The sequence below is a fragment of the Misgurnus anguillicaudatus genome, chromosome 9 (genome assembly GCF_027580225.2).
Source record: "Misgurnus anguillicaudatus chromosome 9, ASM2758022v2, whole genome shotgun sequence".
Classification (NCBI taxonomy): domain Eukaryota; kingdom Metazoa; phylum Chordata; class Actinopteri; order Cypriniformes; family Cobitidae; genus Misgurnus; species Misgurnus anguillicaudatus.
The window spans coordinates 22,312,971-22,328,061 of record NC_073345.2 but is presented as its reverse complement, the minus strand read 5'-3'; the positions used below and the strand labels follow the sequence as shown (position 1 = coordinate 22,328,061).

General features: G+C 38.7%; 1 protein-coding gene across 1 annotated transcript in view; it reads right to left on the bottom strand.

Moving 5' to 3' along the window:
- Nucleotides 1-14,910, bottom strand: part of mfhas1 (multifunctional ROCO family signaling regulator 1) — a 36,074-nt gene extending 21,164 nt beyond the window's left edge. Inside the window, exon 1 of the mRNA XM_055179796.2 lies at nucleotides 11,626-14,910. Coding sequence (XP_055035771.2) covers nucleotides 11,626-14,473 — 2,848 coding nt within the window. The 5' untranslated portion in view covers nucleotides 14,474-14,910. The remainder of the gene's footprint in view (nucleotides 1-11,625) is intronic.
- Nucleotides 14,911-15,091: the final 181 nt, after the last annotated feature.

Sequence of the window (15,091 nt, the reverse complement as noted above, 5' to 3'; positions counted from 1 at the left end):
GATACGGTTGATGGTAGCTGGAGGAATTATAAATGCACTGAAATACACTGAGCTGAAAATCAGCCAAAAATGTCCAACAGTCATCAACATACATTGCTGAAAACACCATTATACATTGTTTGATAATAATACGGTAGTGCCATTTTATAATAGTAAATAATATATACGATTTACTTATAAAAAATATAAGAAGTACTCTCTTGTGCAATTTTTCGAACTATGTAAGAGCGACTTCTAAAAATGCAAACACTGTTACCCTATGAAAACATTGCTTTGTTTGTTCGAGCGGTCTGATCTTCATCTTCAAGCTCAACCGATGGGACAGGATTTCCAGTTTGTTTGAACAATAGGGATAGAAGGAGCAGTAGTGTTTGGAAAACACATTCTGAAACATAAGTATTTCGTTTGTACCAACACACTTTAAGTTTGAAGTATTTGCAAATCTTAAAAGATTTATTGAATAGCTGATCAATAAAGCACATTCAATCTAATGTATAACGCTTTTCACAGTTACACTGTTGCAAAGCAGCTTTACAAAAGGACATTCATGTTGAAAACACTCCAACACTCCAAGTGTGATTCCCGGCAGTATAAATGATATGCATTTATTTACATCTGGAACTATGCCACAATATTTAACTGCTCCGTTTACCCAGAATGCACCCTGATGCTAAAAATCAAGCATATCAAATAGTTGTTCCTTTTTAGCCGAAGTTCTCAAAAAACACAGGACCTTTCCTGACCACAGAACAGCCTAGGGAAGATCGCTGGTTTCCCGGAATAGCTGCATCTCTTCTTTTGGAGGATGTTCAGACTGAATAAACTGCCAAAGGTCAAAGCCGTCCTTACTTCTCCCTACACACACAGATCTGTCCACATACATGTTACAGCTGGCCGTCCTGCAGTTATATAACTCTCAACAAATGAAACATGCTGCTTTGATGCTAAGTGAGGAATGGCAATCACTCTTCTCCATCCATTTAGTCGCGCACAATTTCATACAGCCAACAACATCAGAGTCGCATTGAATTTCCACTCTGCTTTCTTAAAAACAGCATGTTCGGTGGTAAATGCCTTTTAAAGGAAAACACCACTGTTTTTCAATATTTTACTATGTTCTTACCTCAACTTAGACTAATTAATACATACCTATCTTTATTCAATGCGTGCACTTAATTTTTGTACAGCGCGTCATGAATGGGTTAGCATTTAGCTTAGCCCCATTCATTCCTTAGGATCCAAACAGGGATGAATTTAAAAGCCACCAAACACTTCCATGTTTCCCTATTTACAGACATGAGTAGTTACACAAGTAAGTATGGTGGCGCAATATAAAACGTGGCGATTTTTTAAGAGTTTAAAAACTAGAACTATAATGGATGGAGAAAGAGCACTTAGTTTGGTTTATACCAACCGCGTTTGAACCGTCAAAAGTTTGACGCTTGAACAGTTTGAATGCATCTGATGCGCGTCAGAGGCAAAATCCGCTTCTTGTGGGAGGGGCAAGTGCTATGCACTTGTCTGTTTGCAAGATGCCTGATGTTGATTGTGCATTTATCGAAAGAGTTAACGGTTTGTATTTGGTTACCTTAATATAGGGGGGGAAATAAACAGCGCGGGTCGATAAACGTCATGTGACTCAAAAGTGAAATGTGTATTTACTACTTACCAGGTTGCCCGAAGTCCTCACTGACACTCTTCCAAGCGAGGTCCTTTTTTTTCCCTGTCTCTATAGAAATAAGAACTTGTGTCGTATAGCTCCAGGTGACTGCTTACGGACAATATCAAGCTGGGGTAAACGCAGCATTAGACCTCGGACGCAATAATATTGACGGAAGTTTGACCAAGAGGGGGAGTAGTAAGGAGTGATGATGTTACTGCATGCAGAGGTCGAAGTGCTACAAACTAAGTGCTCTTCTGCAACAATATAGTTCTCATTTTTATTTTAAAATCGCCACCCTTAATTTTGTGCCACCATACTTACTTATGCAACTACTCATGTAACAGTCTTTAAATAGGGAAACATGGAAGTGTTTGGTGGTTTCTAAATTCATCCCTGTTTGGATCCTAAGGAATGAATGAGGCTAGACTTAATGCTAACACATTCACAACGCGCTGTACAAAGATTAAGTGCACGCATTGAATAAAGATAGGTATGCGTGTATATCTCCATTGACAGATTCACTTTTATAAATAGCACAAAAAGTTCAACTTCTTCAAACTTCAATCCTCAATTTTCGATCAGTTGACTAGTGACACAACTAATCTACTAATTAAACAGTCAATGCAACACGTAAAGTAGTATAACTAAAAGTATATCTCACAATGTATGCTATTTAAAGTCTTCTAGCAGATGCAGAGCAAAACAGAAACTGATTAAACTGTGCACTGACGTGACCAAAATATTATCTTAGTCATAGAGGCAGATCCCTTAAAAGGGACACTCCACTTTTTTTGAAAATATGGTCATTTTCCAGCTCCCCTAGAGTTAAACATTTGATTTTTACCGTTTTGGAATCCATTCAGTTGATCTCCGGGTCTGGCGCTAGCACTATTAGCATAGCTTAGCACAATCCATTGAATCTGAGTAGACAATTAGCATCGCGCTAAAAATAACCAAAGTGTTTCAATATCTTTCCTATTTAAAACTTGACTCTTCTGTAGTTACATCGTGTACTAAGACCGGCAGAAAATTAAAATTTGCGATTTTCTGGCAGATATGGTTAGGACTATACTTTCATTATGGCGTAATAATCAAGGACTTTGCTGATGTAACATGGCTGTAGCAGGTGTAGTGATATTACACACTGCCCGGATATAGTCCCCTGCTATTGAAAGTAACCAAAGGGACTATTTTCGGCTGCTGCGTAATATCACTTATATATAATATCACGTAATATTTTTAGCGCAATGCTAATGGTCTAATCAGATTCAATGGATTGTGCAAAGCTATGCTAAAAGTGGTACCGCCAGACCCGGAGATCAGCCGAATGGATTTCAAAATGGTAAGAATCAACTGTTTAACTCTAGGGGAGCTGGAAAATGAGCATATTTTCAAAAAAAGTGGAATGTCCCTTTAACATGAGAATAGTTGATAAAATACTACCTTAAACAACCAGGAATGGTGACCAAAGAGGACAAATCCAACATATATTAAAGTTCATAAACCGTATATTTTTCTGTACCCTTTGTATCAAGTTTAATTGTTAACTTATCTGGTTGGTTTGATACATTGTAAAGGGGTTTTCTTTATCATGAAGAGGATAATGCAATCATCCAGCATTGTTATCTTATATGGACGTTCGCGTTTTTTTGTTGCTGAGCTCTAAAAAAAAAATTGTCCATAAAACAGCTTTTGAGTCAACTGTCCTATTACTTTTGGCCTAAAAGGCGGAGTTACATATTAAGGCCGTAATTCCTAAACCTTTCAGACAATTTGGATATGAATACCATCTAAGTAAAGTAAAGAGTGTGCACTTTAAGCCAATAGTCATTATATGACTGTTACTGAAATACATTTTTGTAAACAGCTAAAATGACACAAAATGTACCTCTATCACAATATTTTTGGAGCTAACTTTATATTTCAGAATAGTCTGAATTTAATTCCCATTCAAGAGCCAAAACTGACATGAAAAAATCTGTTGATGTTGTCATCTTGTGATCAAAGGACTACACATCACAACAAACCCTCCAGCCTTGCACTCATCTAGTACTCTGCCGGTCACATGGATAATTCTGTAAGCTCATAATGTAACAGGATTGACATCATCTCTGACATCAAACACAGGGTTTTATCCTGAGACTTGATCAGCAAACATGAAATCATACTTATAAATTCATTGTATATATATATTAGAAACATGGGGTAATGAAAGACTGCTTTTTAGTGATAAATGGAAGTTTGTGACTTAAGTCCGGTGCATAAACACAATAGCAAAAATAAAACCAATTTACTATAAAACAGGAAGAGTTACATTTGGGGAATAAGCTGTAGGCAGTAATGGATAAAATCACAAAAACATGAAATAAGAGACATATCGTTTTCACTTTCATGCCTGACCCAATCCATTATTACAGAAACACCCACTGGCTTCCTGTTCCACTTTTAAATACATTAAGCTATCTTTCCTACCTGAAAACTCAGCTGTATCCTAAATAAAGGAATACATTTTTTAAAATCAATGAAAACACTTGTAAAAATCATAATTCAAACCTGCTAAACATATTATATTTTTACACATCATCCTGATATGAACTTGTAATTTTTCTTCAGTATTGGGAAAAACTCAATGGGGAGAGATGAAACTGCCTTTGTATTGAGCCGGGCCAAAATCATTGTGATGCACCAAGAGTAAAACAAACTTGAGGAAACCCAAAAAAAAGGTTAGACAGATGGTCCAGCTGAATGTTACTGATATATATGGCCAAATGTCAAAATCAGCATCATTTCACAGAATTCCGACAGAGGAATGTTTTTACAGCCCGAATTTCCGGAGTTCCGGATGAGGAAAAAGGGAAGTAGGTTTTTACAAGCTTTGGCCAAACTACTCATTGACCTCAAGTGACCATGACAAACAAGTTTCAACCCAATCATTCACATGGCAAGTTGGCAACAACTTATAAATTGAGATTTTTGAAAACATTATAAATCCATCTTGCGCCAAAACCTATTTTATATACCAGTTTAATTTTCAGGTTTAGATACATGTTTCTAACATGTTCAATCTAGGATGCAAGTTGACAAATCATGTAATTTATCTAGTCGCTCTTTTCCTGAAGGAGGTTTGGGAAAACACATGTAAATTTCATTTTGTAAAAATACAGCAGTGTTTTCCAATCCTGTAGTGTTGGGGTGTGTCCAGGAACAGACTTGGGGAAACACTGGTCTACTCAAAGACATGATTGGATAACTATCTTTACCAACACAAAAGTTTCCCTTTCACTTGCAGGATAATTCTGTCAAATCCAATAAGGGGATTACAAAAGAACATCACTAGGAGAAATCAGACTAACCCTGTGTAACCAAACAGACAGAGAAGGTGTTCAGACAAACTACATGACTAAATGATTTAAGTAAACGTGCCCATTTTAATGTGCTTCCTCCAAAAAGATTGCAACATTAATCAAATGACTTAATAAGACTTTGAATATAGCTATATCTTATTTTAACCACCCTACAGAACTGCCACGATAAGGCTGTCACTGGCATGCTGTGAAGACAAAAATATCTTAAACAGCAAAGGTCATCAAGGAGAAGTTGTGATGGGTAATGCATGTTAAAATGGTAAGGGTCACGCTGGACACTACAGTATCTGGCACTCCAGTGACACTCTCCACCAATAATATACAGTATGAGGAGTTCAGATGCAAAACCATCTAAATGTGTCTGACATGTTTTCTTGTAAATGAAGCCTTTTTATTAGGCACTTATGTTTAGATTCTGTAATTTCACATTAATGGCAATGAAAATTTTATTAGTCAGTCGCTGAAATTCACAAAATGTCACTTTAGTCAATTCATTGGTATTTAACAAATTTGACTTTCACTGCAAAACCCTCTAAGCACATGCAAGCTTTTTTGGCAAAAATGTCCACTTTTAAAAAAGACATAGAAAACAGTTGCAAAATCACTAAAGATACAACTAAAAAACTAGGGATGCGCCGATCAGGATTTTTGCAGCCGAGTACCGATTTGTAATCTTCGTGATCGACCTATACCAATGCCCGATACCAATTCTTTAAGCTGATATGAAAGCTCTTTGATGACTGTAACTGTTAACATTTTTCATAGATAAAGTAATACCACAGATGTTGCCTTTGTTATATTACTTGCAGTAATTATGTATATTACTGTTTTAATATAGAATTAAATAAGCACAACAAATATTTCTTCTGCAAAGAAAAGTTTAATATGCCTTTAAAAAGGCTTATGTCTGTTAAAATTTTATGAAAATAAAAACACATCACAGTCTTTACTGTATAAATTAAATATACACGCATTCGTATGAAGTATATTATATATTGCATATTACGATTTTATTTAGAAATTAATTAGGTTACTGTAGCTTTAAGACATGTGAGAGAGATCGCTCTGTTCACGTGTGCTGATGACAGGCTGCTGTTTGTGCATGCGTCTGGTGTATGCAGACAAGAGCAGCAGAGTAAGGAAAATGAAAAAGTTTAAACTGTCAAAACTTTAAAACGCATTCAAATAACAAACTTTTGGCATGAGGATGCAATTGTCCGCAATAAATATGTGTTGTATACGCTGTTTGATGGGGATGTGAAGACGCGTCACGCTGTTATGCTACGTTCACACCAAACACAAATAGAGCGTCTACCGCATCTAGTTTGCCGCTTGAACATTTTGAATGCATTTGTGCGTCCGGGGCGAAATCTGATTTTTGTGGAAGGGGCAAGGAGTGACTCAGAGCGGGCCTGCCACCACAGCAGCAAGCAGGGTCCTGATTGGTTAACGCGACGCGAATTGACGCCAAAGTTTACATTTTTCAACTCGGGTGTCAGACACAAATTCCGTCATTAGCGCAAACTGGACAAGCGAATGAGGGGAACTCACATCTACCGCGGCGCTCTAAATGCCTCATTCAAGCAGTGAGATCTCCAGACGCACGTAAATGCATCTTTACATTGACTTAACATAGACATAATTTGCGCCAGACGCTCTATTCGCGTTTGGTGTAGACGCAGCATTAGGACCGAAGCACGTCGTCATAGAAAATACACATATATCTGTAAAGGCAAAGAGAGAAAACCAAATCTGCACTTCGCACATGAGCAACAGGTTATAAAAATGCTCACACTGCGTAAAAATGCTCTCTAACTGCAGCCGCATTCAGAAGCCCCATGATGACAAAAGTAAATGGAAAGATCAGCTCATGAGATCGACAAATTTAGCAAATACCATTTGAGTCATTTAATGCCGTTACTGGCCGATACCAATCTGCGGCCAATCGATCGATGCATCCCTATAAACAACATTGCAAATGATAAAAGTCAGAATGTAAAAATGAAGAAACTAAACCACACATTAGGGGTCGCTGTGATGCATGTGGCCGTCACATTCTGGTTGTATTCAGGTCCAAATCCTCACAAGGGGAACTGAATGTGTCTGAATGTGATTCACAATGATTTTTTGGTGCAAAAATGGACGTGGCATTTAGCAGATTCTAACAACAAAGTGGCATTTCTTAATGGCCTGGAACAGAGATGAAGCAGATTTGAAGTAAGTGTATACTTATGGACGTCAAGTAAATAAATAAAAAAGCAACTTCTTAGACTTAAAAATAGGGTGCTGGGAGTGCATGTGACTCTAGCTCTGACGTGCAGCAACTCAATTTAACTCTGGGAACAAAGATAGAGCTCTCATTTCTCATACATCTCATACCAAGAAGAAGAACCAAAAGACTGAGGGTCAGTGTTGGCTACAACGTGTGTTACTGTACCTGCTGCCATCTCAATTTAGACTCTCATGGACTCAATGACAGTTTTTTATAAATATATCTCCAAATATATATCCTATTCCAAGAAGCAACGTTGCATCATTATAACCGAGGGCTGTATTACAAAAACATCCTAAATCTGAATCCAACTTATTTGCTTAGTATAACCATGATGATGATTTCAATTTGGACCTTATTTGGAACATTAAACCATTAATATAGGAATTTTCTGTAATATGGTTGTTGAAAACAAGCTTGACAGTTGTAATACAGTATGTGCGGAGGAGCAACCAGTGACCTTTGCTTAGCTAAATATGGCGGTAAAGTCTAACTGTGTATGTTCAAGTCAGCAGGTTTAAATCACCTGCAAAACACGTCTACCAGCTTTATTTATCTCAAGCGTGTTATGCACTGTACAACCAGGCAAGCTCTCACACGCTAGGGTAAAAAGTTATTGTTACCATAAAAGCGTTAAAGTTGGCCTTCATTGCTAATGTAAATTAATATATTAGCATTTTTGCTCGTATCTGCTTATGCGACATCTACATAAACCCAAAAGCCCCAGCAACTCTGCAACGTAAAACTGGCTCTCTATGGCCATAATTACTTTCACTGTGTTTAGTCTGTCAGAGAATGGAGGTTCAAAACTAAATCAACATGCAAGCAGGCCAAAAATATAATTCCCAAATATGGTAAGATTAAGTACCTTGCTAAATTTCTAAAAGTCTGTCCATGGGTGATTCTCACGAAACCATTGAAACACCACGGCACTAATGATTTTAGCTTTAAAATGTGTAATATAGTAACATTAAAAAGCATCAGAATTAACACAATACTGTGTTTTTACTTGCACAATGTGTGATTTCAAAATAAGAATTTATAATTGTAAATTTGATCTCATTTTCTGCTGAAATTCTCATTACCGCAATGTGTCCGGCTGTGTTTGAACATGCGTTATGTTGTAATTTAATCAAATTAACACAAAAATATTAAGAAAAAAAATAAATGGATGTTTTGCTAGACTACTTTAGATGAAAGAAAAAATATTTACTGAATTCATGTATAATAATAATGAAGAAAAATTAGGAAAATTATGTGTCCATGCCTGATGTTCTCATCCTCCGCAACACTTTTTGAGAACAGTTAAAGCACACATACAGAATTTTAATAAAGTTTGATTTTGAGTGACCAAGCACATGGACCAGTTACTTCAAGATGGCTACCAGGTAAGATCATTTTTTTACAGTTAATTTGAAATATTGTCTTGTCAGAATGCTTACACGACATTTTGATTATCATTACCGCAACAGATGCTTATTAAATGTTAATTTAATTAATAGAAGCATAATACTTTGATTTTAAATGCATGTGCAGAATCTCCAAATTATGTTCTTTCAGGTTTGTCATGTCATTTTGAAAATATGTCAGTGTTGATGTTTTCTGACTGTTGCGGTAATGAGATTTTTTAGGACTAATTTTTTAAATTATGTTACAAAAAGTGTTAAATGATGAGTAAAAGTTTTTAAATTAATGTTCCCATTTACTCCAGACTTTGTTTTTCAATGTCTAGTGGGAAAAAAAGTAAATTTAAGCAATTTTTACATTTTCATGCTTGACATTTTTAAAACCAAGTTTTCGTGAGAATCACCCCCATAGTCCATCTGGGTGCAATCAATATGTGTTTACAATAATGACTTAACTAATTGAATCTTTAAAACTAATTGCTTAAGAGATAATGCACTCAAACAAGTCTTTACCATTGCAAAGACAGTCCGCCTGAGTTCATGGTTATGTGACAGGGAATGGTCAAGCGGAAAGATGTTGGAAATGGGCTGCAAAAAGGATGTCCTGTCCAGCTATTTATCCATACATAAAAAATCTACTATTAAAATATTCAAATACATGTACATAATCTTAATATTATACCAATGCATGCAACATAATGCATTGATTTTTTTTAATACAAAGAACCTAAAAAGTATGTTGCCACATTTAAAACATATGACTGCCATTGCATTGCATAGATCATCAACACGACCACATGTAAATCCACATCATGATAAACCAACATTATAAATCCTCTAAAACTTATCTCAGGGCCTCAGGTTGTTAAAAACTGCAAAATGGCTAAGAAAATTGCACCTCCTTTCAAGGCTATGTGAAACCCTAAGTCATATTCATACTGTATGTCTACACTTCCTTACATAAGCTCAAGTAATTCCTGTTGAGCCTGAGCAAATGTGTCTTACATAAGCCATCACTAAGTTAAAAAACACTCTCCTGTGCCAGTTTCAACACTGAATATAAAAATAGCAAATTACAATATACAGAAATATCACTCGGTGAGATACTAAAAACTAGTTTGCAAGACTATAATTCACCCCATGTCTCAATCCTTTTAAAAGTTCAAAAGGTGTGAGGTGTTTTTTACAAAGACTTATAAGGAGTTCACATCCTTATTAAGGAAAAGACATATTGGCATAATGTTCCTGTAGCTCAGTTGGTGGAACATTGCATTATTCGATCCCTAAGGAACACACATACTGATAAATGTATACCTACCTTGTAATGGATTGCGTGTCACTTTGGATAAAAGCATCTGCCAAATGCATCAATAAATCTGAGCTATCTGCCCTGCAGCATTGACCGCTGTGCTGGCCTCATCTGCATCCCATGATGTGAGGCATATAATGTTGTCATGGCGACCCTCTTTAATGCTGTAGCTGGGTGCTCAGCAGCACGGCAGGCAGCTCCAGCTAATGTGTGTTACTAGGTGTGGCTTCAAGCCCAGCGAGACAACGCCTCCTGCCAATGCGCGCCATGTCTCATTCTTTGTTTAGCATAGATCCAGGCCAAAAAGATTTCATTTCACATGGATCCACCCTTTAGTGTATTAGCATTTGCAGACATAAACTGCCATTGTGCGAAGATTATCTCTTCTATCACTGCAGTATTAAAGGGATAGTTCACCAAAAAAACGAATATTGTGTCATTATTTAGTCAATCTCATGTTGTATACTCTCATATACATTACTTTGTTCTGATGAACACGAAGGAAGATATTTTTGTGTAATCTTTGTAACCAAATCGATCCGAGGCCCCATTGACTTCTATAGTAGGAAAAAAATACTATGGAAGTCAATGGGGCCTCTGATCGATTTGGATGCAAACATTTCTCAAAATATCTTCCTTTATGTTCATCAAAACAAAGAAATTTTATAGAGGTTTGTACCAACTTGTAGTGAGTGAGTACAAAATGACAGAATTTTTATTTTGGGGCAATTTTCCCTTTATTTACTCTAAGACACAAGGCTGATTAATTGCTGCATATGAGCAACGAGTTATATCAGTTCATTAGGTCTGTAGCCATAAAAGTGCAATTGAACCACATGTCTAGCAAAGAATGTCAACAATTTGTTTTCCAATACGAAATCCAATCTCAATTTACGCTCCAAGAATATAAAAAGAAAATACATGATGCATTAAAGAAAGTTATTATACACGTATCCCCAATTTTATCTGGCAAAGTGCAAGAAATTAAACAAAACCATAAGGGAAAACAAAGAAAAGCGCTAACCTGCATAGAAATGTGGGTCATGTGCAATAGTCTAAGGCAGCCACCATCAAAATAAGTTTTAATGACCAACCATATTCATTTTTCATACAGAACAAAATGGGAATGTGTACACACACTAAAAATAAAAAAAACAACCTTCAAAACATAAAAGCTTCATTAGGCAAAAGTCAATATTTAGTATGACCTCCGTTGACACTAAACACGTCTTGCACTCTTTTAAGAAGACTGAAATCCTGAAGTCAATAGATTAGCGTTGCTTTACATTTATATTCAAGAGAACCTGCAGGTACTGCTATTGCTAAAGTGTAAGGGGAGGTCACACTTTAGCTTATAATTTTATTCTGTTTTGTAATACCGCATACAAATTTTCTGTATTTTCCAGTTGTATTCTAATAAACAGAATGAGAAATAATTAGATATGGTAATTTTACCATTGCAAAAACAACAAATCTAATGGTGGAATGAAGACTTTTGCACAGTTCTGTATACGAGGCAATATGGATTTGATCCTCAATTTGATTTGGCACAGTGCAAATTTAACAAAATCATAAGATCAAGAAAAAAACAAAGAAGAAAAAGCACTAACCTGGAAAGGAATGTGGGTTAGGGGATCCTCTCTTTAGGCACTTGGAACACAGGACATGCACAGAGTAGTGAAGGCCAGGCCATTCCTGCAGAAGAACATTTAACTCTTCCACCAGGGGAATAATGGCTTGCCAAGCTGTCCAGATATTTGGCAAAGATGCACGGCTGGAAATGGAGAGGGTCTCACCCTGCAGCCTGCTCCGAGAGAGCCGGTAACTCACCGTCACGGGCACTTTACCCCGGTAGGCAAAGATGTGATGCTTTCCGTCGGACCGTTGCACCACGTGGCTGTTGATTTGCACGCTATAACGTGCAAAAAGTCCAAGAGGGGTAAGAAAAGGAAACCTGTATTCAATTTGCAGCTGCTCAACTGAAAAGACCTGACCGGGGACGGATGAGCTCCCACCGGTCGAGGGCTTGACGTGGGGCTCTTCAGTGCTCACCTGACTGGGGAATTTATACCAGACGGTTGCACCATTAAGTGGCTTACTGCGAGGTTTGTTGACACAGTAGCACACCCCCATTTTTTCCAGCAGTTCCATGATCAGGTGCAAGTCCTGCTGTGTCTGTACTAGGGGTTTAAGCAGCAAGCGAATGACGTTTGACGGCAGCACGCCGTGCAAAACAAACGCTTCAATGTGACTGTGCATCTGAGTAGCCTTGGGGGCATCTCCATCATCTTCCTCTGTCTCCAGCTTCTCAAGCGTCGCAGCAAGGTCCTTCTGGAAAAAGACGTTTAAGATGGCGATAAATCGTGGCAGATTGTGGAAGACGTATTCTTTTAGTGTCAAGCTGTCTTCAAAGTACAAAAGTTTACCACTCTCGTGTAGGTAGGACAGAGCGCTTTGCAGGCGGTCTTCCGTCAGTCCCGCCTGCAGGCCCAACCGGGCTGAATCCCACCAGGAAAGCCATAAATCCTGCGGCTTAAAATGCAGCTCCTCAAGCATCTGCCATGATTTCGGCAGCACTCTGTGAAGGTTGGGGAAAATCTCTCTGTGATCAGCGACAGACATGAGCTTTTCTTTCAAGTGCTGAATGTTCCTCTGTGCCAACACACAGCTGACACAAATCACAGGAGACAGGATTTGTAATCGATTGTTCAGCATATATTGCAACTGGGACTTTTTACGTCTCAAGTTTTTATCCGTAACGCCATAAAACGGCACATGTGGGCTACACGTCCGAACACCGAAGCCCTGCTCGAGGGCATCGTCGACCTGCAAGGTGAGCACATGTAAGCATTCAGTGTCCAACTTTTCCTGGATGGAAATTTGTCTGTGAATATCCAGGCACTTTTCTTCAATCTCTAACTCCTCACACAGGTCAGCATGGGTGCCCACAATGCACACCACCGCATGTGGCACCTTGGCACTGAGCAGGTGCAAAAAATACCCAACCTGGGAATAAAAGCTCTTTGATGTGTACAATCTCAGATTCACCACCAGGACATAAAGAGCTCCAGGAGAGAGGAAAAATGGTTTGATAAGATCATAGTTTTGTTTACCCGACAAATCGTATACGATGAAAGTAAGACTCCGATCAGCATCCGCTACCCAGTTTGTAACATCAATGCCTCTACCTCCAATTGCCATCTTGGCATCTGATGGTTTACTGATAATGCACTGCCTGAGTGTGGTTTTCCCTGCATTTTTGTGGCCCATCAAAACAAGTTTAAGTCTGGGTTTTACTGCAGTTTGGGAGTGTGCAAGCTCCTTCTGATAGGCGGCTATGTAGGGGATTCCCTTCATGCACACTTCATACGGTGGCTGAATGAGAGGATTATCCTTCACCTTCCAAATGTTGACTTTGGCAAGTTTTCCGAAATTGTCCGGGAGTATGGCAATTTGGTTACCCTGTAAAACCAACTCCTCTAATTTCCCAAGCTCTACAACGGAGTCCGGGAGAAATGTTATTCTATTATTGTCCAACCACAAATTAGCGAGATTACACAGCTGTCCCACCTCCTCAGGGAGGAACGTCAGTTTGTTCCGGCTTAAATACAACTCCTCCAAACTAGTGATTTTGATAATAACCTGAGGAAAATCTTCGAAAGAGTTTGACGAAAGATTAAGCATTTTCAACTTTTGCAGTTTTCCAAATGATTGTGGCAGTCTCGTGAGCAAATTATTATCAAGCATCAAACTTTCTAAGTTCTGGAGCTCACAAAATGTTTCAGGTAAGGAGGTGAGATGGGTGCTACTGAGCCACATTATTTTAAGAGACTGAAGCATCATGATGTTCCCCGGAAGACCCTCGAGTTTATTCCCAGAGCAGTCGAGCTCTTCCAAGTCACTGAGGGCGAGTATTTCAGATGGGAAACGCTCTAGCTTGTTGTGATCCACATCAAGTGTTCTGAGCCTCCTGAGCTTTGACCAAGACCCGGAAAAATCACGTAACTCGTTGAAGCTGACATCGAGCTCCTCCAGACACTGCAAAGTCCCAATTTGAGATGGCAGGTATTGGATTTTGTTATGACTAATGCACAACTTTCTAAGCCCCTTTAAAAGATCAATATCTTCCGAAACGTGGCTCAGGCAATTGTGACTCATGTCTAACTCAACCAGCTGACTAAGTTGAAATACTGCAGAGGGAATGGTGGTAAACTTGTTCCTACGGAGAACTAGTATGTGAAGCTTTGTCAGGGTCGAGCCCAGCCCCTCTGGGAGCTCCTGAAGGGAGTTATTACCCAGATTGAGGACCTCGATCTCCTTTATGTCCTCGGGTAATGTGATTTTCTGGCTGTTTTTGGAGCTCAGGGTCAACTGTCGCAGGTTGCTCCGCAGCTTCCTGGAGCGCAGAGCAGCATCCCTCCATAATCTGGCTGTCTTCAGGTTATTCTCCTCAGCCATCGTATCTGCTCAGCTCTCCTCCTTGTTTTCATTGAGCACGGAGATCAATCACCTTGGAAGCATTGTGCTGCTTTCGCTTGCGTTATCGATTCGGGTTAGACTACTCCACATAAGAACCCAACACGTAAACAACTCCCAAAAAACGTAGCTCCTTTCAGTCGCATTCAAGAAAACAGGGTTGGGCTGCGTTGTTTCACGCATCCTCTTCATCTGCGCCATCGACCACGGGATAAAAAACACACGCGCGCGTCAAAAGTCAAATCTGTCCAGCGCGTGTGGCTGGCGGTAACGCCAGCGCGTCCTCTGATACCACATAAGAGGTAATATCTAAGGCATATCCAGTCTGTGAGAATGAAAGAAGGGCAGCGGTGTTTGCTTCAGTCTTTCCCTGTGTGTCTCCGCCTATTCTCTGCGCATGCAGTCCGCGCGCGGAGCGTTCAGAAGGGCAGCATTGCGTCACAGCCGTGAACACACCTTCTCTACTGAGAACGTAATATAATAGTAATAATAAACGTCTGTTTTATTACTTTATGAAAGTTTATTTAAATATTTAATATAAATGTAATATTGTGCTTTTCTTCTTTACGTGAGCAACTTATGTTTATTTAAATTTTTATA